At 46.2% G+C, this 23,894-nt stretch overlaps 1 protein-coding gene across 1 annotated transcript; it reads left to right on the top strand.

Moving 5' to 3' along the window:
* Nucleotides 1-3,123: 3,123 nt before the first annotated feature.
* LOC138368375 (involucrin-like) lies at nucleotides 3,124-7,791 on the top strand. Its single transcript, XM_069330904.1, has 2 exons — nucleotides 3,124-3,169; nucleotides 6,542-7,791. Exons 1-2 carry the CDS (start codon nucleotides 3,124-3,126, stop codon nucleotides 7,789-7,791), a joined length of 1,296 nt encoding a protein of 431 aa, XP_069187005.1.
* The last annotated feature ends 16,103 nt before the right edge of the window (nucleotides 7,792-23,894 follow it).

The raw sequence follows: 23,894 nt of genomic DNA, 5'->3' as shown, positions 1-23,894 counted from the left end.
GTACTCTTGTTTAATAGTCACATCATTACTTTAATATTTACAAAAAGTAACGTTTTTATTTATACAAAATCATACTAACAAATCTGTTATTTTCGATAATTTGTTTCATTGAATACCGATCACAAATTATATAGTACCATTTACGCCATTACTATTATTCTGGCAAGTACCTGGCCAAAAGTTGTTTGGGATCCGTCAACAGAGAACCCAGTGTGTTGTGCGGCCTAGTGACGCCAGCCAGGCAAAGCAACACCTATGTCAACCTTTTACATGTGCTCGTGTGTATGGCTCCAAGTTCTGTCGTTCTGACGGTTTTTGTATCACACTTAGTATACGCGCGTGGAGTGTATCAAGTTGGCATGCAGGGATACAGGTGACAACAGGAAGTAATCAAGAAGTCAAGGTGAGCAACAGGTTGTTATGGTACATATAATTTGGAGGTGGTGTGTTTCCCCGCCAATTATTCATTCATTACTGCTTGACAGTTGGACGCTTTACGGTACTTGTTTATCACTGAACCTCTTCTATAAGGTTATCTGTTTTAATACCAGGTAAAATGTTTAATTAGAGAACTTGATGACCGTAGTTTCATTGATATGTTAAATGATACAGAACGTAACCATGTTGAGAAGTGTCTTACATATAGCTATTTCCGGTGACAACTGTACCGAACAACTTTATTTTGGTAATAAACGTATAATGTCGAGTGGATGTGGTATATTTGGTTTCCCTTGAGTGACGTTACTCCGGAATCAAGTTGTTCAAAGTTTTCGTCAATGCCGCGAAATTTCTCACGCCCACCGTCCTTGGTAGGCAGATTAATATATGTATTTACATAAGTTTGAGGAGTGCATACATGGGAATTATTAATTAACGCATAGCTTGTATAGAAATGCGTTTTTAAAGCTTGTCATAAATGATGCTTTATTATAACACATTCGAACAGTTTCACAAGAAGGCTTCATATGTAATGACCACTCGTCATTTCACTATCTAAACGTCTCTCACTAATCACTTCCAATTTCTCTCTCTCCAAACACTATTCACTATCCAAACAACACTGTCTCCAGCATTGATTGATTGATAAAGATTAAGCCACCCAAGAGGTGGCACGGGCATGAATAGCCCGTAAGTGGTACAATTTTTTTTTCTCAGTATTCTGAGGTTGCATTTAACCATCAGGCTGTTATCGTGGGGGAGGATACTGCTTCACAGTCTTTATGAGGGTGTCCAGCTGCTGGACACCCTCCAGCATTGATTGATCGATGAAGATTAAGCCACCCAAGAGGTGGCACGGGCATGAATAGCCCGTAAATCTCCAGCAGATTTAAGATGGTAGTTTTATTGGGTTCCCAGTCCTTGTTGTTTTAGATTCAGCTACTCGGAACAAAACATTACAAGTAGCACGGGTGAGCCCATAGTGGACTTACCTGGAACACGAGCGGGGCTGTAACTGGGTTACAGGTGCTTATTCGTATAGGTGCTTATTCGTATAGGTGCTTATCCGTTCGTAAATATTCGTCCTTAAACGAACGTGCGGATGCGGTCGCTAAGGAGGCTATCCGCACCTGTCCTAGTTCCTCAAAAGGTATTCCTTATTCAGATTTTTATTACGGCTTATTATGTCCCTGTAGCACGGGCTATTTCCTTCTGAGTACCTAAATCTAAAAAAAAAAGGATTTTTACACACTCATTTATTCCTCCACCCGACATTGCTGGCAGGGCCGTTAGTATGTGGCCGCACGTATCAAACTCTGCACTCTTAAAGGTATCATATCCCCTTGGCCTTCCTCCTACCGCCATAATAGGCGGTGGGACACCGCCTTGGCTATATACAGTATTACATATTGGCCATTCCCGTTTAACTCGTGGGCACTTAATGGAACGCTACCCAGTTCCTTATTGTCCTAACTGTGTTCCGGCTACAGTCATGCACCTCGACGTTGTGAAATATTCTGATTTTCAAGACGATTGTATGTCTTGCTTTCCACGATAGAATTTGTCCCTCGATGTTAGATTAAGGATTGCCCGAAACGCTATGCGTGCTAGTGGCTTTACAAGCATGTAAAACCTCAAATCTCTGTACTCTAATAAACTTAATGTACCTTCTTGTATATAAATAAATGAATAAATAAAATAAATTATTACCTACCCACTCTGTACCGTCACCCGCCCTCTCACTACCCACACGGTACCGTCACCCACCCTCTCACTACCCACACGGTACTGTCACCCACCCTCTCACTACCCACACGGTACTGTCACCCGCTCTCTCACTACCCACACGGTACCGTCACCCGCCCTCTCACTACCCACACGGTACTGTCACCCACCCTCTCACTACCCACACGGTACTGTCACCCGCTCTCACTACGCACACGGTACTGTCACCAGCTCTCTCACTACCCACACGGTACTGTCACCCGCTCTCTCACTACCCACACGGTACTGTCACCCACCCTCTCACTACCCACACGGTACTGTCACCCACCCTCTCACTACCCACACGGTACTGTCACCCACCCTCTCACTACCCACACGGTACTGTCACCCACCCTCTCACTACCCACACGGTACTGTCACCCGCCCTCTCACTACCCACACGGTACCGTCACCCGCCCTCATCCACCCTTAAAAAATCAGCGTGTGACTCGCAGATTTTTTGTTTTGTTTTCTATAAAAGAAAGTAAACAAATGGAAAGCATCTCAAGACCAACAACCACTTACATCTTCACAGGTAGATCAGCTGATCAAGAAGGAGATTCTGCTGGGACAGCAGTTTACACCAACAACCGTGAAGCTTACTGGAGCATGAACAGTGGGTGCTCAACGCTGCAAACATAATTATATGCCCCTGAAAGAGTCCATAAATTATGCAATTGAGAATAATTTACTAAATGTCATCATTTATACCGACTCTAAATCTTGGCTCCAGACATTGTTATCCAACCAGCACAAAGATAACATACAACTCATCACAGAAATCCTACATACAGGAAAAGAAGCACACAATCTAGGACTGTCACTCACCCTAAATTGGATACCAAGTCTCATTGGCATATATGGTAATGAAAAGGCAAACTCGCTACCAAAAATTCACGGTCTCATGACAAAAGACTCACGATGTATCACCATGAAAGTTCAAATAATATACATGAAGAAGGCCGTGGTATTTTTTTTAAATATTGGTATAATATTTACTAATATCCGATAGAAAACACTTGTATTGGTTGTTGTTGTGTGTGTATTGTACTGGCTGTTGATCGTAGGAGCAACAGCAGGAACGTTACCTGGAACACACACAACAATGACATTTTTTTTTAATTTACAAATCAGTATGAGGTGTTAGCCTCTGTTGCAAGGGGGGGGTAAGGGGTCAAAGGTCACTCTTCACCTCTGGCACAGGAAGCGGCTCTTGTGACCTTTGACCTATCTAGATATGGGGGCCTAGCTCGAGCACTACTGTCTTTATGAGGTGTATACTGTGTGATATACTGTGCCTGGGGTGTATACTTTGTGGTATACTTTGTCGGGTGTATACTGTGCCTGGGGTGTATACTGTCGGGTGTATACTGTGCCTGGGGTGTATACTGTGTCTGGGGTGTATACTGTGTCTGAGGTGTATACTGTGTGATATACTGTGTCTGAGGTGTATACTGTGTGATATACTGTGTCGGGTGTATACTGTGTCTGAGGTGTATACTGTGTGTACCTGCTTGATGCCACCGCCACAACCACCCACCACAACCACCCACCACAACCACCCACCACAACCACCCACCACAACCACCACCACAGACGCTGCCACCACCACCACCACAACCACCCACCACAACCATCCACCACAGACGCTGCCACCACCACCACCCACCACAGACGCTGCCATCACCACCACCACAACCACCCACCACAGACGCTGCCACCACCACCACCACCACAACCACCCACCACAACCACCCACCACAACCACCCACCACAACCACCCACCACAGACGCTGCCACCACCACCACCCACCACAGACGCTGCCATCACCACCACCACAACCACCCACCACAGACGCTGCCACCACCACCACCACCACAACCACCCACCACAACCACCCACCACAACCACCCATCACAACCACCCACCACAACCACCCACCACAACCACCCACCACAACCACCCACCACAGACGCTGCCACCACCACCACCACAGACGCTGCCACCACCACCACCACAGACGCTGCCACCACCACCCACCACAGACGCTGCCACCACCACCCACCACAGACGCTGCCACCACCACCCACCACAGACGCTACCACCACCACCCACCACAGACGCTGCCACCACCACCCACCACAGACGCTGCCACCACCACCCACCACAGACGCTGCCACCACCACCCACCACAGACGCTGTCACCACCACCACCACCACCACCACAACCACCCACCACAACCACCACCACAGACGCTGTCACCACCACCACCACCACAACCACCCACCACAACCACCACCACAGACGCTGTCACCACCACCACCACCACAACCACCCACCACAACCACCCACCACAACCACCACCACAGACGCTGTCACCACCACCACCACCACCACAACCACCCACCACAACCACCACCACAGACGCTGTCACCACCACCACCACCACAACCACCCACCACAACCACCCACCACAACCACCACCACAGACGCTGCCACCACCACCCACCACAGACGCTGCCACCACCACCCACCACAGACGCTGCCACCACCACCACCACCTCCGCCTGTGAGAGGCGCTGTGACTCACATCACTACCTCCCACTGACCACCATACTGGTGAGGGCCGCTCTAGTATTAATAAAGGCCAATTAGAGGGTACAGGAGGGAGCCTCGCTACAGGAAGTACTTTTCTTTATTGACATCCTGCCTGCACCTGTGTGTGGTGGGGGAGGGGGGGGGGTTAAGGCTATGTGCCGCCATACCTGTACTCACCTGGTTGTACTTGCGGGGTTGAACTTGAGCACTTTAGTCCCGCCTCTCAACTGTCACACTACCACAGAGCCCACAGAGCTCAACTGTCACACGAGTACAGAGCCCACAGGGCTCTGTACTCGGTCCTATCTTGTTTCAGATATATGTAAATGATTTCCCGAAGGGTATAGATTAATTTCTCTCAATGGTTGCTGACGATGCCAAAATTATGAGAAGAATTAAGACAGGGAGGACTGCTTGAGGCCTCAAGAAGACCTACAAGCAGAAGGAATGGTCGAACAAATGGTTGTTAGAGTTTAACCCAAGCAAATGTAATGTAATGAAGATAGGTGTAGGGAGCAGGAGGCCAGATTCTAGGTATCATCTGGGAGATGAGATTCTTCAAGAGTCAGAGAGAGAAAAAGACTTGGGGGTTGACATCACGCCAGACCTGTCTCCTGCAGCACATATCAAGAGGATAACATCAGCGGCATATGCCAGGTTGGCCAACATAAGAACGGCATTCAGAAACTTGTATAAGGAATCATTCAGAACTTTGTATACCACATATGTCAGGCCAATCCTGGAGTATGCAGCCCCAGTATGGAGTCCATATCTAGTCAAGGATAAGACTAAACTGGAAAAGGTTCAAAGGTTTGCCACCAAACTAGTACCCGAGGTGAGAGGTATGAGCTACGAGGAGAGACTACGGGAATTAACCCTCACTTCGCTGGAAGACAGAAGAGTTAGGGGGGACATGATCACCACATTCAAGATTCTCAAGGGAATTGATAGGGTAGATAAAGACAGGCTATTTAACACAAGGGGGCACACGCACCAGGGGACACAGGTGGAAACTGAGTGCCCAAATGAGCCACAGAGATATCAGAAAGAACTTTTTTAGTGTCAGAGTGGTTGACAAATGGAATGCATTAAGAAGTAATGTGGTGGAGGCTGACTCCATACACAGTTTCAAGTGTAGATATGATAGTCCAATAGGCTCAGGAACCTGTACACCTGTTGATTGACGGTTGAGAGGCGGGACCAAAGAGCCAGAGCTCAACCCTCGCAAACACATTTAGGTGAGTACTACCAGTGAACAGGTTCCTGAGCTCGTGTGTATGTATATGGGTGTGGTGGTAGGGGGAGGGGGCTCCTAGCCTTCTCCTATTAACTATGTGAAGTGCAGTGACTCCACATCCACTAGTGCATCATTGTGCCTAGATTTATAGCCATGAATGAAGTCAATCTTCACTACCCTCTCCAGTGCGCCATTCACCACACCACACACACCACCCGGCCTCTGATGAACCCGTTTCTCATACTCGTGTAAACTTACATCATCGTCGTGTTGTCGTTCCTTTACCGTGTATTCCCTTATTAAAACTATGGTCATTTTGGTATGATGTTGTGGCAGAGCTCTAGCGCTTCCGTAATATTCCATGTGTGGGTAATGGGTGCGGAACCAGGCTGGCTGCGGTCTCACATAGTCAACAATGATCTTTCTGAATGATCTATATGTTTGGGTTGCGAGTGGTTCCGTTGTTATGTACTTCCTGTGATAGGCTATCTTCTACCCCAAGGCTTGACGTGTACCACTCAGGCATGTGGACAGTTCTGGGTCATTACCCAGGCATGTGGGCAGTACTGGGTCATTACCCAGGCATGTGGGCAGTTCTGGGTCATTACCCAGGCATGTGGGCAGTTCTGGGTCATTACCCAGGCATGTGGGCAGTACTGGGTCATTACCCAGGCATGTGGGCAGTTCTGGGTCATTACTCAGGCATGTGGGCAGTTCTGGGTCATTACCCAGGCATGTGGGCAGTACTGGGGCATTACTCAGGCATGTGGACAGTTCTGGGTCATTACCCAGGCATGTGGGCAGTACTGGGGCATTACTCAGGCATGTGGGCAGTTCTGGGTCATTACCCAGGCATGTGGGCAGTACTGGGTCATTACTCAGGCATGTGGGCAGTTCTGGGTCATTACTCAGGCATGTGGGCAGTTCTGGGTCATTACCCAGGCATGTGGGCAGTACTGGGTCATTACTCAGGCATGTGGGCAGTTCTGGGTCATTACTCAGGCATGTGGGCAGTTCTGGGTCATTACCCAGGCATGTGGGCAGTTCTGGGTCATTACCCAGGCATGTGGGCAGTTCTGGGTCATTACCCAGGCATGTGGGCAGTTCTGGGTCATTACCCAGGCATGTGGGCAGTTCTGGGTCATTACTCAGGCATGTGGGCAGTTCTGGGTCATTACCCAGGCATGTGGGCAGTTCTGGGTCATTACTCAGGCATGTGGGCAGTTCTGGGTCATTACCCAGGCATGTGGGCAGTACTGGGGCATTACTCAGGCACGTGGGCAGTTCTGGGTCATTACCCAGGCATGTGGGCAGTACTGGGTCATTACTCAGGCATGTGGGCAGTTCTGGGTCATTACTCAGGCATGTGGGCAGTTCTGGGTCATTACCCAGGCATGTGGGCAGTTCTGGGTCATTACTCAGGCATGTGGGCAGTTCTGGGTCATTACTCAGGCATGTGGGCAGTTCTGGGTCATTACTCAGGCATGTGGGCAGTTCTGGGTCATTACCCAGGCATGTGGGCAGTTCTGGGTCATTACCCAGGCATGTGGGCAGTACTGGGGCATTACTCAGGCACGTGGGCAGTTCTGGGTCATTACCCAGGCATGTGGGCAGTACTGGGGCATTACTCAGGCACGTGGGCAGTTCTGGGTCATTACCCAGGCATGTGGGCAGTACTGGGGCATTACTCAGGCATGTGGGCAGTGCTGGGGCATTACTCAGGCATGTAGACAGTACTGGGGCATCACCTAGCGAGGCAGGTCAAGCGGGTATAGTTCATTTAACATGGGTATTACCGTGTCTGGGTGGCAGCCGTCTGACAGCTTCCAGGTCTCCAGTCACGATTTGTACATGTTGACGACAGTGCATAGCATCTCTGCAGCATCTTATTATCCCACGGTTATTCCTTTGATTATATTCCTTTCTAGTACTTTCACACTTGTGTGTACCCGTTGCTGTCACAAGTATGTTGGTCACACTCCTACTATTGGGTTTCTTCTCTCTTGTATGTTAACTCTTCTGATTCAATCTTCAATAATTATTCTACATGTTGAATGCTTCACAGATTTCCTTCACTTTCTTTAAGCTCATTAACGTTATTCCTTTGTCTGATCACTTGATATTTTATTGACAATGTCCTACTTAATAGTCTGAATGTTTCTCAGTCTTTCCTGCTTCTAAATGATAGACTCAGGGATTACTTGTTGAATTGTGGGCAGTTTGTCCTGTGTCAATTGAGATGAATATGTGTGTGTGTGTGTGCAGCCTCCTTGTTGCTCATAACCAATGTTCACTCGTAATACCTCTTGTTCCCCCTCAGAGTTCAGCATCCCCTTGTATCTCCTGCACCAACACATTTTATATTACTCCTTTATGCAGTACATCAGACTTTTTGTTCTCTTGTCCTTCTCATTTTCCATTCTTTCTCATTGTAATAAAGAGTGAGGCAGCCAGTGGGGGTGGGTCAGGGCAGGACTATATGGTGGACACGGGCTGGCAGCAAGTGGTGGTGGGTCAGGGCAGGACTATATGGTGGACACGGGCTGGCAGCAAGTGGTGGTGGGTCAGGGTCAGGTCTATATGGTGGACACGGGCTGGCAGCAGAGGCAGTGTAATTGAGACCTTTAACTAACTTGGTCTCGCATCTTAGTCGTCATAATTAAGGTACAAGTAGTGTTACAAACCTGTACACTTTGTCATGGTCAGTGTTGTGCTTCACCAGGTGCAGTGTTGAGTATTCTACTCCTGGCCTCACGGGGGCTGCGTAGATTGTCTTGGAACAGTCCTTATTTACATATTTATATGTCATTCTTATTTGTGGCGGCCTCCTATATGCTGTCCAGGTCTGTGACTCCCAGTGTATGGTTAGTTGTACTGGGCAGTGAAGTGTAGGTGGGTAGTGGTGGTGGGCTGTATGTGTAGGTGGGTGGTGGGGGGGGGGGTAACTGAGGGTGGGAGCAGGATCAGTGTGAGAGAAGGTGGGAGGGACTTGTTGGTGCGCACGGTACCTCTCATTGTTGTATGGGAGGTGACACCTGTTGACTCGTCCACCTGCCTCTTCCACACCTGTTGACTCGTCCACTTGCCTCTCCCACACCTGTTGACTCGTCCACCTGCCTCTTCCACACCTGTTGACTCGTCCACCTGCCTCTCCCACACCTGTTGACTCGTCCACCTGCCTCTCCCACACCTGCTGACTGGCCTGGTGACTGACAGAGCCGTCTAAGCTTCCCTGGGTGAGTGTGGTGGTGGCGGCCACACCACACACACGGGTAGAGTGCGGGGGAAGCCTTCACCATTGTCTTGAGCGTACATGGTTCTCAAGATGAGGCGCTCCTGTACGGCCGGGTCTCGTGGCCGCCTTATCCGGCCGCCCCTGGCCTTATCCGGCCGCCCCTGGCCAGGGGGTGGTCGAACAGCATTCGGGATGAAATATAAAATAAAACCCGAGCCGGTATAAAATTATGACGTCATGTGACGTCACGCACCTGTGTGCATACCATATATAAAACATGGCGTTATATCTCTTGATTTCGGTTAGGTAAGGATAGGATAGGTTAGTGTGGTCTTTAAAGTAGTGATGACGTAGGGTGGTGAACAGTTACTGCACCTGACGGATGAGACGAAGGAACAGAAGATAGGAGAAGAGAGAGAGAGAGAGGGCGGAGGAGAGGAGAGACAGGACATGCGAACGAAAATTACCCTTGTCAAAGTGTCTACTCCGATAATCAATTGACTTTAATGGGTAATTAGACCTGGCTGAATGGAAACTGTTGTGTTCTGCCTAACCTGGCGGACGTAGTGAATGGACCCCGTTAGAGAAACTTTTGGCGTCGTTAGGTTAATGGTCAGGTCGCAGTGGAGTTCTCAATATCCACTTGAAATACAAATAGTCAAGAGGAGTTTAACAAAATTGTATACAAGTTTGGCTGTTTTGGGTGCTGACGTTGGGAGATTTTGTGGGGAGGATTTTTGTTTAAATTGTGTTGATTTTGATATAGTTATATCTGTGACTATGACTACAGGAACCAAAGCTGACCAAACCACTCACTAGAAAGTGAAGGGACGACGACGTTTCGGTCCGTCCTGGACCCTTTCTCAAGTCGATTGTGACTTGGGAATGGTCTCAAGATAAGAATATAACAATCGACTTGAGAATGGTCCAGGACAGACCGAAACATCGTCGTCCCTTCACTTTCTAGTGTGTGGTCTGGTCAACATACTTCAGCCACGTTATTGTGACTCCTCGTCTGCAAACCAAAGGTTCTTGCGTGACCAGCGGTGGAAGGTCTAGGCCGAGACCAAGTGCAAGTGTCAGGGAATAAGGTAAAGATATTAATATTAACACAATAACAATTCTACGGGCCATTAAATATTTGTGGTTAGTGCTAGTGTGGTGAGAGAGGACACGGGTGTCGTGGCGACCATGTCACTATACTCTCCATATCTTATGAACTATCCACTATTACCGGTGCTGGTAGTATATTAGTAGTAGTAGTAGTGGTAGTTGTCGTCGTATTGATCACTAATGCTTCACTTGAAACAAATATCGTAAATATTATTGTTGGCATGTATCTTCACGTTAAAAGCAAGTTATTAAATATGGTCTAAATTTATTTCCTGTACTTAAGGCCAATACTGATCTTGTTGTAAATTATCCGGGATTAAAACCATTAATTAAATGAACGAAAAATACATTTTGCAATAGTTTTGACACAGTTTTGGCTTTAAATTCGCCAGGACTAAGCGACTACCCAGGACCACGTGTTATGACAAATACCATGTCCCCGCCGGGGCCACTGAGAGGGCCCTCAGTGCTCACAAAGTGGGTGGAGTGCCCTCCGGGGTGGGCTCACCACCACCCACCCCAATAAGACTGACACAGCTGGAAAAATACACCCTGTTGCTAAATCCTCTTCAAATGTTGTTGGGTCCAGTGGCTTCCTGTTGCCACTTCTCATTTCATCCCGTCACTCTCATCTCCCGAGCTGCCACTCTACTTTCCTGCCTGTCACTCATGTTGCCACCTTCCAGTCACTCGCCCTGATCTCCCATCTCACACTCCGTCTCCCATCCACTCTGATCTTCCACACACTCCACCGTCATCTCGGCCCCTCTCGACAGACAGGAGCAGGCTCCTCTTGTGTCAGATCAGAAGCCAGCCAGGTCGCTTGACCAGCAGTTTGGCAGGCAGGCAAATAGGCTGTCAACCTGCCCTTCAGCTTACCTGGAAGTTGGTTCTGAGCTGAAACTTTGAAAAATATGTTGGTGGGTGGTGTGACGGGTGGCCCTTACATGTTGGTGGGTGGTGTGACGGGTGACCCTTGCATGTTGGTGGGTGGTGTGACGGGTGACCCTTACATGTTGGTGGGTGGTGTGACGGGTGGCCCTTACATGTTGGTGGGTGGTGTGACGGGTGGCCCTTACATGTTGGTGGGTGGTGTGACGGGTGACCCTTACATGTTGGTGGGTGGTGTGACGGGTGGCCCTTACATGTTGGTGGGTGGTGTGACGGGTGACCCTTGCATGTTGGTGGGTGGTGTGACGGGTGGCCCTTACATGTTGGTGGGTGGTGTGACGGGTGACCCTTGCATGTTGGTGGGTGGTGTGACGGGTGACCCTTACATGTTGGTGGGTGGTGTGACGGGTGACCCTTACATGTTGGTGGGTGGTGTGACGGGTGACCCTTACATGTTGGTGGGTGGTGTGACGGGTGACCCTTACATGTTGGTGGGTGGTGTGACGGGTGACCCTTACATGTTGGTGGGTGGTGTGACGGGTGACCCTCCGAGGTCAGCACCAAATGGAGTTAACCTGGAGCGTAACCTGTCCTCAGGGACTAAATCTGCTCACAGTAATGGATTCAGAACGACTACATAATTAATGCCTTTGTCCACACTCTATCTATGGTTAGGTTCAGGTTACTTTAGGTTCAGGTTTGTTTTGGATAGATTAGGTGTCATTACTTTTGGCTATGTAAATACAGGATAATATTTCCCAAAACGTGAAAATATGGAATTCGAAATCTATTTATGTGCACCCTTGAATTTCGTTTACAGAAAACCAAATTCATCAGACCGTTTCAAAAATACTTTTTCAGCATACACTATATTTTAAAACAAATATTTATAATACAATAAAGTTATAACTTGAGAATAAACTCTGTTCACTTGCCAGTTCATAAGTAGACTATTACTGGAATCGTAACATGCTTTCAGACCATCACAAATATCTACATAACTATCCAAGTGGTTTGATGGTGCTGTTTGTCGTTTGAGGTAATGGATTTGTTCTGAGGATGGGCTCCTGAAGAAGGGTTCCGGAAGTTCTACTTCCCAAGCCCGGCTTGCAACCAATAACTTGCTCTAACAGGCTGTTGCTTGGAGTGGCCTGCAAGCTCGCATATCCACTACAACCCGGTTAGTACATCATTTCTTGCAGGGACTTGTCTAATTGCTTCTTGGAGAAGTAAAAAGTCGTTCCGGCAGTAATTATTATTCTTGTTGGGAGTTTATTGCTATGGACCTCTGATGTTCATACAGTTCTCTCTGATTGTGCCTATGACAGCTATTCTCAATGGTTCTGTTTTGCATTTTCTTCCATATCATTCACTTCAGTATTTTATTTTATTAGTGCTGGTAGGTAAGGAAGGCGTGCTGGTAGGTAAGGAAGGCGTGCTGGTAGGTAAGGAAGGTGTGCTGGTAGGTAAGGAAGGTGTGCTGGTAGGTAAGGAAGGCGTGCTGGTAGGTAAGGAAGGTGTGCTGGTAGGTAAGGAAGGCGTGCTGGTAGGTAAGGAAGGTGTGCTGGTAGGTAAGGAAGGCATGCTGGTAGGTAAGGAAGGCGTGCTGGTAGGTAAGGAAGGCGTGCTGGTAGGTAAGGAAGGCGTGCTGGTAGGTAAGGAAGGCGTGCTGGTAGGTAAGGAAGGCGTGCTGGTAGGTAAGGAAGGCGTGCTGGTAGGTAAGGAAGGCATGCTGGTAGGTAAGGAAGGTGTGCTGGTAGGTAAGGAAGGCGTGCTGGTAGGTAAGGAAGGCGTGCTGGTAGGTAAGGAAGGCGTGCTGGTAGGTAAGGAAGGCGTGCTGGTAGGTAAGGAAGGCGTGCTGGTAGGTAAGGAAGGCGTGCTGGTAGGTAAGGAAGGCGTGCTGGTAGGTAAGGAAGGCATGCTGGTAGGTAAGGAAGGTGTGCTGGTAGGTAAGGAAGGCGTGCTGGTAGGTAAGGAAGGCGTGCTGGTAGGTAAGGAAGGCGTGCTGGTAGGTAAGGAAGGCGTGCTGGTAGGTAAGGAAGGGAGAGAGAGAGTGGGACGGAGCCAGGTAGCCAGGCAAGAGAGGACGGGTGGGTGACAGGGATGATGCTAAAGTCAGGCAGGCACGAGGGCAAATACAGCAACCCGGCCTCTCTCTTAATACTTCTCATTTTTTGAATGGAATCTACACTATTCGTTACAAATGTGACGCATTATTACCAATAAAGCACCGTAATTTTTACGTTTTTTCAGGCATCGTCCTCGATAGATTAGGCAGATTGCTTGGGTTCCTACTGTTCTGATTTGACAAATTTTAAATTTTTATTTGTATTTTTCAATGATTGGCAATTGGAGAGACGGGATTGGATATAGGTGTTATCACTCAAGGAGGATTTGTCGTTCAAGGTGTACGGGTAGACAAGTTAGAGGACATTAAGTTAATATTAAGGCAAGTACTCACAATAAGGTAATCTGTCAATAAGTCTCTCATTTAGCCAGACAGGTAGCGAGGCAGGTCGGACAAGACTCGGACAACACATTTACATATTATTCAAGTTAGGACATCGATATGCGCACAAAAACTGACGTATAACTTGTCCATTGTGTGAGAGTGACGGAGGACGCATGGAGGGGAGCAGTGAGGGAGGGAGGAGGGAAGCAGTGAGGGAGGGAGGAGGAAAGCAGTGAGGGAGGGAGGAGGAAAGCAGTGAGGGAGGGAGGAGGAAAGCAGTGAGGGAGGGAGGAGGAAAGCAGTGAGGGAGGGAGGAGGGAAGCAGTGAGGGAGGGAGGAGGGAAGCAGTGAGGGAGGGAGGAGGGAAGCAGTGAGTGAGGGAGGAGGGAAGCAGTGAGGGAGGAGGGAAGCAGTGAGTGAGGAGGGAAGCAGTGAGTTTTTTTTTCTACTACAGACGTGGCCACACATTTACAATGCTAACCAGCATATATACATTTTCTTGTGTCCTCCATGTTAGTCCACTCACTTACACAGGTTCAGATTTTCGTAAACGACCTCTCCGAGAATATATAGACTGTTCATTTCCAACTTCTGCAGATGAAGCAAAGCTGAAAATACGAATAAGAGCAGACGGCGACTTATGAAACACTGCAGAATATAGACAATCTTTAGGAGTGTTGAACTACTCACACATTGGAAGTTATCACTAACAAATGCAGGACAATGAGTATGGGACAAGTTAGGTGAGGACCACAAGTGCAATACATGTTGACCAAACAACACACTAAAAAGTGAAGGGACGACGACGTTTTGGTCCGTCCCGGACCATTCTCAAGTCGATTATTTCGGTCCAGAACGGACCAAAACGTCGTCGTCCCTTCACTTTCTAGTGTGTGGTCTGGTCAACATACTTCATCCACGTTATTGTGACTCCTCATCTGCAAGTGCAATACAGTTTTGAGTTGGAGGAACAAGTAATATATTAGCATCTGGGAGCCTGAATCACGCATAGGTCGAGTCTCTAGCCAGAGGCAGGTAGATGAAGGGTAACGTCGGCCGCATATACCAACTTGGTAGAAAGCATTCATCAATATGTCCTGCACCAGAGCCTCGGGACACACACCGGTAAGATGACTGCACAGTGTCGCGGGAGGTGTGAACAACCTGCCGGAATGGCCCAACTAGTGCACACATCAACCACAACCAGCACAAAATGTAAGTTAGAGAAATAAGATCAAATGAACAGTACAGTCTGAAACGTTGTCAAGCTATTGATTTTGAAGAGATAAAGGACCTGGAGGTAGACATAACGCAGTCCGTCACTGTTGTGACGGGCGTGTGACACAGCCCGTCACTGTGTTGTGACGGGCTTGTGACACAGCCCGTCACTGTGTTGTGACGGGCGTGTGACACAGCCCGTCACTGTGTTGTGACGGGCGTGTGACACAGCCCGTCACTGTGTTGTGACGGGCGTGTGACACAGCCCGTCACTGTGTTGTGTGCTTTCCGCACACAAACATCAGAAAGTCGCTGGCATATTGAAAGCTAACAAACTTAAGATTAGACCTTTAGTAACGTGGAGAATGGTTTATTCTCAGTTATATTACTTTACTGATGGATTATTGAGCCCCACAACATAACCCGGAATAATAAAGCATGTTGAAAACCGGAGACCTGGCAGCTGCTTTATAGGTACCGGGAGACCTGGCAGCTGCTTTATAGGTACCGGGAGACCTGGCAGCTGCTTTATAGGTACCGGGAGACCTGGCAGCTGCTTTATAGGTACCGGGAGACCTGGCAGCTGCTTTATAGGTACCGGGAGACCTGGCAGCTGCTTTATAGGTACCGGGAGACCTGGCAGCTGCTTTATAGGAACCGGGAGACCTGGCAGCTGCTTTATAGGTACCGGGAGACCTGGCAGCTGCTTTATAGGTACCGGGAGACCTGGCAGCTGCTTTATAGGTACCGGGAGACCTGGCAGCTGCTTTATAGGTACCGGGAGACCTGGCAGCTGCTTTATAGGTACCGGGAGACCTGGCAGCTGCTTTATAGGTACCGGGAGACCTGGCAGCTGCTTTATAGGTACCGGGAGACCTGGCAGCTGCTTTATAGGTACCGGGAGACCTGGCAGCTGCTTTATAGGTACCGGGAGACCTGGCAGCTGCTTTATAGGTACCCAGAGACAAGATGGACGATAGTCAAGTGCTTAACATGCACAGCAACAAAACAATGACAGCAACAACAAATCAATGACAGCAACAACAAAACAATGACAGCAACAACAAAACAATGACAGCAACAACAAAACAATGACAGTAACAGCCATGATAACTAAGCGAAAAGACGTTTGCTTGGTGGAGCTGGAGGCTGATATCTTCCTTTAGCTCCTTTACTCTGTACTAAATAATGTGCCGGTATACCGCTGGAGTGGACGCACGTCCTCTACGATAGCCGTATACCTTCCTGTGATTAATCTAAACAACGTTTAGCAGTTTACTCCATCAGCAAACGACAGCCACCAACCACGGTGCCGAGGTACTGGATTTTAATTCTAGGAAACTGGTTAGAAGAGGCAGGTAAGAATGCCCGCACACTAGGGCATGTGCCCCGTGGCTGTTGGCCTCGCACACGCGCACGAGGTTATGCACACGCACACGCACACCCACACGAGGTTATGCACATGCACACCGCTCAAGGTTACGCCAATATTGCCTTGCCTTTGACCCTTATTTTTACGCTGGGCTGGTGTTATTTTAGTCAGGTGTTCGGATGGTATATTTATATTTATATTATAATTCGATTTTAATGTGTATACTAGTTTATTACTTATGTGCTAAAAATCACAGGATGAATGAAATACGGGTATGAGTATATTTAGGAGGCAGTCGTTCTTGGAGGCGTGATATTGAGTCTAATTAAAATGATCAGATCACTGATTCTAGCCCTTTCGGTCGTATTCGACAACACATGTCTACAAGAACGACTGCTTCCAAAATATACTAAATGTGTGTGTGTGTGTGTGTGTGTGTGTGTGTGTGTGTGTGTGTGTGTGTGTGTGTGTGTGTGTGTGTAATATTAGGGGAGTATTTATAATTATATACCAGTTTTGGTGAAAAAGAATGTATTCCTAGCCACAGAATACTTCAGTGCCTGCACTATGAGTTACTTAATACCGTCTAAGACAATTGGAGTCAATTGTTATCTAGACAGTTATTGCAAGTCCAATGCAATGGCATTCATTGATAGCTACCTTCGTTCTTAAATTACAATCAGGCATCCTGCCCTTTCTAGATGTAACAGTCACGGAAAGGAACGGAGGCTTCCACACTGCAGTCTACACTAAGGAAACAAACATAGGAATGTGCCTCAATGCTAACAGTGACTGCCCAGACAGGTACACGAGGAGTGTTGTCAACACTTACGTCGACCGTGCTCGCAGCAACAGCTCAGGATAGAAGCAAGTCGATGAAGAACTCTGTAGGGTATGGCAGGTCCTAGTCAACAATGCCTTCTCTAACGGTTATGTTGAAGACGTCATAAAAAGACAGGTGAAACGCCATGCAACCTCTGAAGAGTCAACTAACACAACACTTGTACCTCCTATTAGACTGTTTTACAGGAACTTCTTTTCGACAGCTCATAAAACGGAGGGAAATGTCCTGAAAGATATTATTAATAGGAACGTTATCCCTACAGACAAAAATCAGAAAATACAATTGACAATTTACTACAAAAACAAAAAAACGGCCAACCTACTCATGAAAAACTCCCCAGACACCAAACAGAACGCCTTGAAGGAAACCAACGTCGTATATGCCTTTACATGCCCACTTGGGGACTGTAAGCCTCAAAGAACTCAGTATATAAGCAAGACAACAACGTCTCTTTCCAGGCGATTAACAATGCACAAACAACAGGGCTCCATCAAGGAACATATAATCTCCTCACACAATCAGACCATCACCAGACATATCATAAAAAAGCAACACTGAAATAATCAACAGGTATAACGACAACAAAAGACTGGACATCAGCGAGGCCCTACACATCAAAAAGTCAAGACCAGCAATCAACAACCAGTTAACACGTAATTACATTCTATCCACTTCAAGACCCCGAGCCAACACAGAGACAGGAGCAGCAAGAACATAATCTGCTTATGCTGATTGATTGATAAAGATTAAGCCACCCAAGAGGTTGCACGGGCATGAATAGCCCGTAAGTTATGCTGATGCATGTAATACCCTACTAATATCCCTTATGCTATGCCTTTCATCCACTTGTTTACCTCACGTTCTGTACCACCTCACCCATATAGAATATATGCCTTTGCAATAGCATGGTAAATTTGTCTTTGAAAATGTAAGGAGTACCTTGCAAAACGCATCCTTAGGCGTCAGACCATAATAAAGTGTGAAAATGAACTTTGGAGAGTCATTCTTTCAACTTCCTTCGACAGTGAAGACAAACTTAAGAAGTATTGAGAAGATTCGTGTTAGAATCATTAATCTTATCCTTTAATATATATATATATATATATATATATATATATATATATATATATATATATATATATATATATATATATATAATTAAAGAATACCACCTCTAGCTGGAAGAAGGGGGACCCATAGCCTCGGAGGAAACCACGCATAACGCATTAGAGGGAATGTTTAGATCGCCTCCAATACAGTTTCTGTGTGCTTTTCTCCTACCACCCCCTTCCTTTTTTATTTTTTGTGCTTTATTATGCATTTGATGGTTACAAGATATACATGGGTTGATACAAAAATAATAATGCAAAAAAGTGCTTAAAGGTTATGGATCTCTTGAAAAACACAACAATGGGAAACATTGATGAATGTCACAGACGGGTTCGATCATTGTTGCAAGTCAAACACTTCTTCGAATTCCTCTGAAGTTGGACTAGTGCCCAAGACGCAACAGGCATTTCCCCTCTGAATCGCAACACTGAGGCGCTGGAACAAGAAACTTTTTGCTCTCTGGTCTTTTGTAGCGCTGATCAATTTGTCCCCCAATTCCTTCAGGAACTTCAATGCACATTTTCCCCACGAACCGAGGGTCTCCGAGCCGATCGGAACAAAGCTGTAGCAGTGTGCTAGACCTCTGTATTTAATAATTTTCTGCGATTCCCTGAAAGAAGCAGCACCACCGCTTTCACGTGTGCTGTAGTGGAGGTAGGTACTGGCCAGTGTGGCAGCGCACGTGTAGTCCCATACCACTTGCTTACCATCCTTCCAAGGTAGCAAGGTGACCCCATCAGGGCGCTTCTGAGGGTCGTTAGGTCTGGATAAGTGTGGTTCTCTTTGTGCCGGGCAGCGGGCTGTGGCGAGGCTCCTCTTGATGATGTCGTTGACTTCTTCATGTCTTGCAATTTTACCCTGTGATTTACGACATACCAGACCATATTGGTCTGCCATCGCAGTTCCGCAGATGCACCTATGTTCGGTGAGGATGGGGGCGGCAAGGCGAAGGGCAACTCCAATGCGGAGAGCGTCATGACTGAGGCGAGTTCCCAGGGCTGCATTGGGCATATATATATATATATATATATATATATATATATATATATATATATATATATATATATATATATATACAAACATTCATTCATGCCTTTAGAAACTTGTGTAAGGAATCGTTCAGGACCCTTTATACCACTTATGTAAGACCAATCCTGGAGTATGCTGCTCCAGCCTGGAGTCCATACCTAGTTAAACACAAGACGAAGTTAGAGAAGATTCAGAGGTATGCCACCAGACTGGTCCCGGAACTGAGAGGAATGAGCTACGAGGAAAGGCTAAGGGAGCTGAACCTCACAACCCTGGAAAACAGAAGAGTAAGGGGAGACATGATAACCACCTACAAAATTCTCAGGGGAATTGACAGGGTGGACAAAGACAAACTCTTCAGCACGCGTGGAACACGAACAAGGGGACACAGGTGGAAACTTAGTACCCAGATGAGCCACAGGGACGTTAGAAAGAATTATTTCAGTGTCAGAGTAGTTAACAAATGGAATGCATTAGGCAGTGATGTGGTGGAGGCTGACTCCATACACAGTTTCAAATATAGATATGATAGAGTCCAGTAGGCTCAGGAATCTGTACACCAGTTGATTGACAGTTGAGAGGCGGGACCAAAGAGCCAGAGCTCAACCCCCGCAAACGCAACTAGGTGAGTACAGGTTTCCTGCCCCCGACAATGATAATTTTTATACTTGGAATGGAATGCACGGTGTTTAAAAATTAAACTGTTAGATGATAGAGGTATGGGAATATATTTGGGAAAGGAGGCAATAAGCTGGCTGTGTGCTGGCAAGGGAAAAGTTGAGAAATGAGTGAAAAAGTGTTTTAGTAAAAAGAACGGGTTAACACGGGCATCCACATAACACCCTTGAGGTGTACTAAACAAATAATGACAGCATTAGAAACAAAGCGGAGGAATTAAGGGCTCGCGGGCACAGCAACATTGGATATTATTGTGCTAACAGAAACGTGGATGAATGTAGTAAACAGGGACATTAGTTGAATATAAATTAAGGGATATAAATTATTTTACACTCACTGATATTGCTACTCCCGCTCCTCGTCTATTATAAGTATGTTAGATAAAATGTTAATTATATTGTCATACCTAAGTCATACATAAAAAACACTATTTGCATCAAATTATATGAAAATAATGATGGCTAAATAGGAGTTGTGGAAGGAAGTATTTATGACAAAAAGGACTTGAGAATGGTCCAGGACGGACCGAAACGTCGTCGTCCCTTCACCTTCTAGTGTGTGGTCTGGTCAACATGGGAGGTGGGCTGGTCTTGACGGGCAACTGGGTTACGATGTAGTTTCAAATTATAAATCATTTAAAACCATTCTTAGTTAAGCCGGGGAAAATAGTACACCATATAAATTGATTGTTGAATAACAGTAACCCACAAAGGAATAACCATGGGACTAAAGAAACTTTCCAGAAAAAGTTATATACACAATAAATAAAAATGGGTAAGTCTGTCTAGAACAAGAGCTTGTCAAATTAGTAAGAAATGTTTTAACAAACATGAAAGGTAAAAGAAATTATGAAGTCCATATATATGGGCAGGCAAAAAGAAACCCTAAAAGCTTTTTATATAATCAAACAAAGATTAGATAGAAGGCAGAGAAAGGTCAGGTAACTGATAATTACAAACAAATGGGTGGCTAAGAACTTTGTCTCCATTTACCTGAGAACAACTTGACATTATGCCTACAACAGAACAAATCTGTGTAGGCGTTGAAGAGGATAAGTTAACTTGGTCCCTGGTACCCACTAACTTGTCATCATGTAGCAAAATGAAAGCCCAACAGGTGCTCGTGGCCAGACGAGATATTTGCCAGGGTGATCCGTCGCCCCTTCCGTCCATAGGTCCGTCTCCCCATCGGTCCGTCGCCCCGTCCGTCCATAGATCCGTCTCCCCATCGGTCCGTCTCCCCATCAGTCCGTCTCCCCATCAGTCCGTCTTCCCATCGGTCCGTAGCCCCCGTCCGTCCGTCTGACCTCTGCACGTCCCTCCATGCTTGTGGACGAGTAAGCATGTAGTAAAAACACATCACACACACACGGTATTTGAGCGGTGTGTGGTGAGCAATACACAATGGCAGCCTTGAGGCCTACTGGTATAGCCTGCCGCCGGAGTGCAGCACTGGGCGCCTCGGGCCCTATGCTTCATAACACCTCCCCCCCCCCCCCCACCGTCCTCCAGTAAACCACACAAAAGGTATTTAGTATTGTACAAACCTTTGAGCTAAGATTGGTTGTTTGGGACTTTTTTAAGCATTTTTACCCCTAAATAACAGATATCTTTAACACATTAGGAATATTACATACGAGTTGGGTTATTCATCGAGACATGTGTAGTCAATATGATTTGTTCTCATGATTAAAAAAATTTAAATCTTATTGTTACAGTTTCGAAGCCTCCAGTCGTAGCCTACCCTTCCGAGGGGGATTTGTGTTCATTAAAATTCTGCTCACAGTTTAGTTGCTCAAGATTACCTTCAAGTCTCATCAGCCAGCTTGGTCTTATACCCCGCGTACCCTCTTTCTTGGTATACTCTGTCTGTCTGTCTCTATGTATGAATTCATTTAATAATGCATTGTCGCTTTTACCTTTGTTTAATTTAGTTTTTCTTGTACGTGTGTATATGTTTATCTGTTATGTCTTCTTTTGGTTGTCTGTCCAACGGGCTACCTGTCTACTTGTCTGTCCGTCCACCTGCTTGTGTGTGCTTGTCCGCCCGTCTCACTCTACATGTTAACATGCCTCACTACATATTAACATGTCTCACTCTACATGTTTACATGTCTCTACATCAGAGGACATCCTTGTTGCTCTCAAGGCAAGTAGCAATGGTGCTCCCGGCCCAGACGGTATTGCTATACGTTTACTCAAGTTCATACCAGTCAGGGTGTTTACTCACCTTGTCTACATATCTCAGTCTACATGTTTACACGTCTCACTCTACGTGATAACATGTCTCTACATGTCTACCATTAGTTTGCTTTCACATGAAGGCGACTTTTGTGTTAAAATGTTGACTAATTTCCTCATGAGAGGAAGTAAAAAGTGGATGTTTGTGTGTGTGTGTTTTTCTGCTTGTTTAGTTGTAGTACACGCCGGGGTCAAGCTCCAGCTCCTGGATCCATCGTTTTGGCTGCCTCTTACGTATTGTATGATTCCCAACTCTTTTGTTCTTCATGATATCTGTTCGTAAGACTATGAATGGTGTTTGATTATACCTTACCTCTTTATATTTGTGTATATACTTTATATTTTGTTTATACTTCGCTAGTGGTACAGTGAAGGAATACTTTACATTGCCATGACTTGCCAGGGTCCACCTGTGCCCTCTCCACCTTGACCAGGATTTACAGCCCATCCTCCGAAGAGAGAGAGTACATTTTAATACTAAATGTAATAAGTACAATCCTGATTATCGGCATAGTACATAAATACACTTAATCGCCAGCATCGCACCAAAATATTGTGAATATTAGAGTTTACCTGAAAAGCTGTGTAGAACACCACGACCTAACCTAACCTTGGCAGTGTAGGAGGACAAGCATGTAAATAGCATTTATTGTTTCTTAATTGTAATTAGCACTTAACCTATAGCTATATTGATATTACAATTTTATAAAACTGATAAAACAAAACTAAAGTCTTTCAATAAGTTATAAAGTAACTCAGAATATTTTAAAATTTTGTATAAATCTCTATTGTTTAATAAAACTGAAAAATAAATTCTTTATATTTAAAACTCAAGTATATAGAATTGAACACGAAAACTTCAACCTAACAATTTTGAGTGTATTAACAGAAAATGAGGAGAATATATGGGGAGGTAAATGTAACGGCACAATTAAGTGTATTTATGTACTATGCAGACAGTCAGGAATGTACTTATTACATTTAGTATTAAAACGTAGTCTATTCGGAGGAAGGGTTAAGGATTTACCAAACACGTACGAAACCTGTACATATTCCCTTCATCATGGCGGTTTAGGTGCATTTATTGAACAGTTTACGAGCTCGTGAGCGCTCTCAGCTTCTTTACAGCAGCAATAATCTTGCGTCGAGAAAGTCCTCGCAGCGTTTCCAAGCTCCTGAAATACAGACTAAGCCGTCACAATTGAAGATGTATAGGTTTCGTAAGTGGCCAAGTAACTGCTTGTTGAATCTTGGCTCTTTTTCCTCAGCCACGCTGAACAGTCTGTCCTTGTCAGATCTTCTTTCTTCCATTGTTGAGAAGTTCCGTTTTCTCAGCCAGTCCTTATATCCCGTGTTAAGTTATGGTTGCAGCCTTGTGGTGACTCTCTGATTATGTGCGCTATAAGGGGTACGTGCTGTGTATACTCTAGCAGCGGTCTCAAGAAGGTGATAAACAATTGTGTGAAGGATTTCTTGACCAGGCTCCTAAAGACTGTCCCTGTATGGGGCGGGCGTGCACACGCTGCCCGTATCATTATATACTTTCCGGGAATCTTATCTTGAGATGGTTATCTTGAGATGATTTCGGGGCTTTAGTGTCCCCGCGGCCCGGTCCTCGACCAGGCCTCCATCCCCAGGAAGCAGCCCGTGACAGCTGACTAACACCCAGGTAC

Source organism: Procambarus clarkii, chromosome 25 (genome assembly GCF_040958095.1).
Source record: "Procambarus clarkii isolate CNS0578487 chromosome 25, FALCON_Pclarkii_2.0, whole genome shotgun sequence".
NCBI classification, from domain to species: domain Eukaryota; kingdom Metazoa; phylum Arthropoda; class Malacostraca; order Decapoda; family Cambaridae; genus Procambarus; species Procambarus clarkii.
The sequence above is the reverse complement of the archived record's forward strand: the minus strand, read 5'-3'. Positions and strand labels throughout refer to the sequence as shown.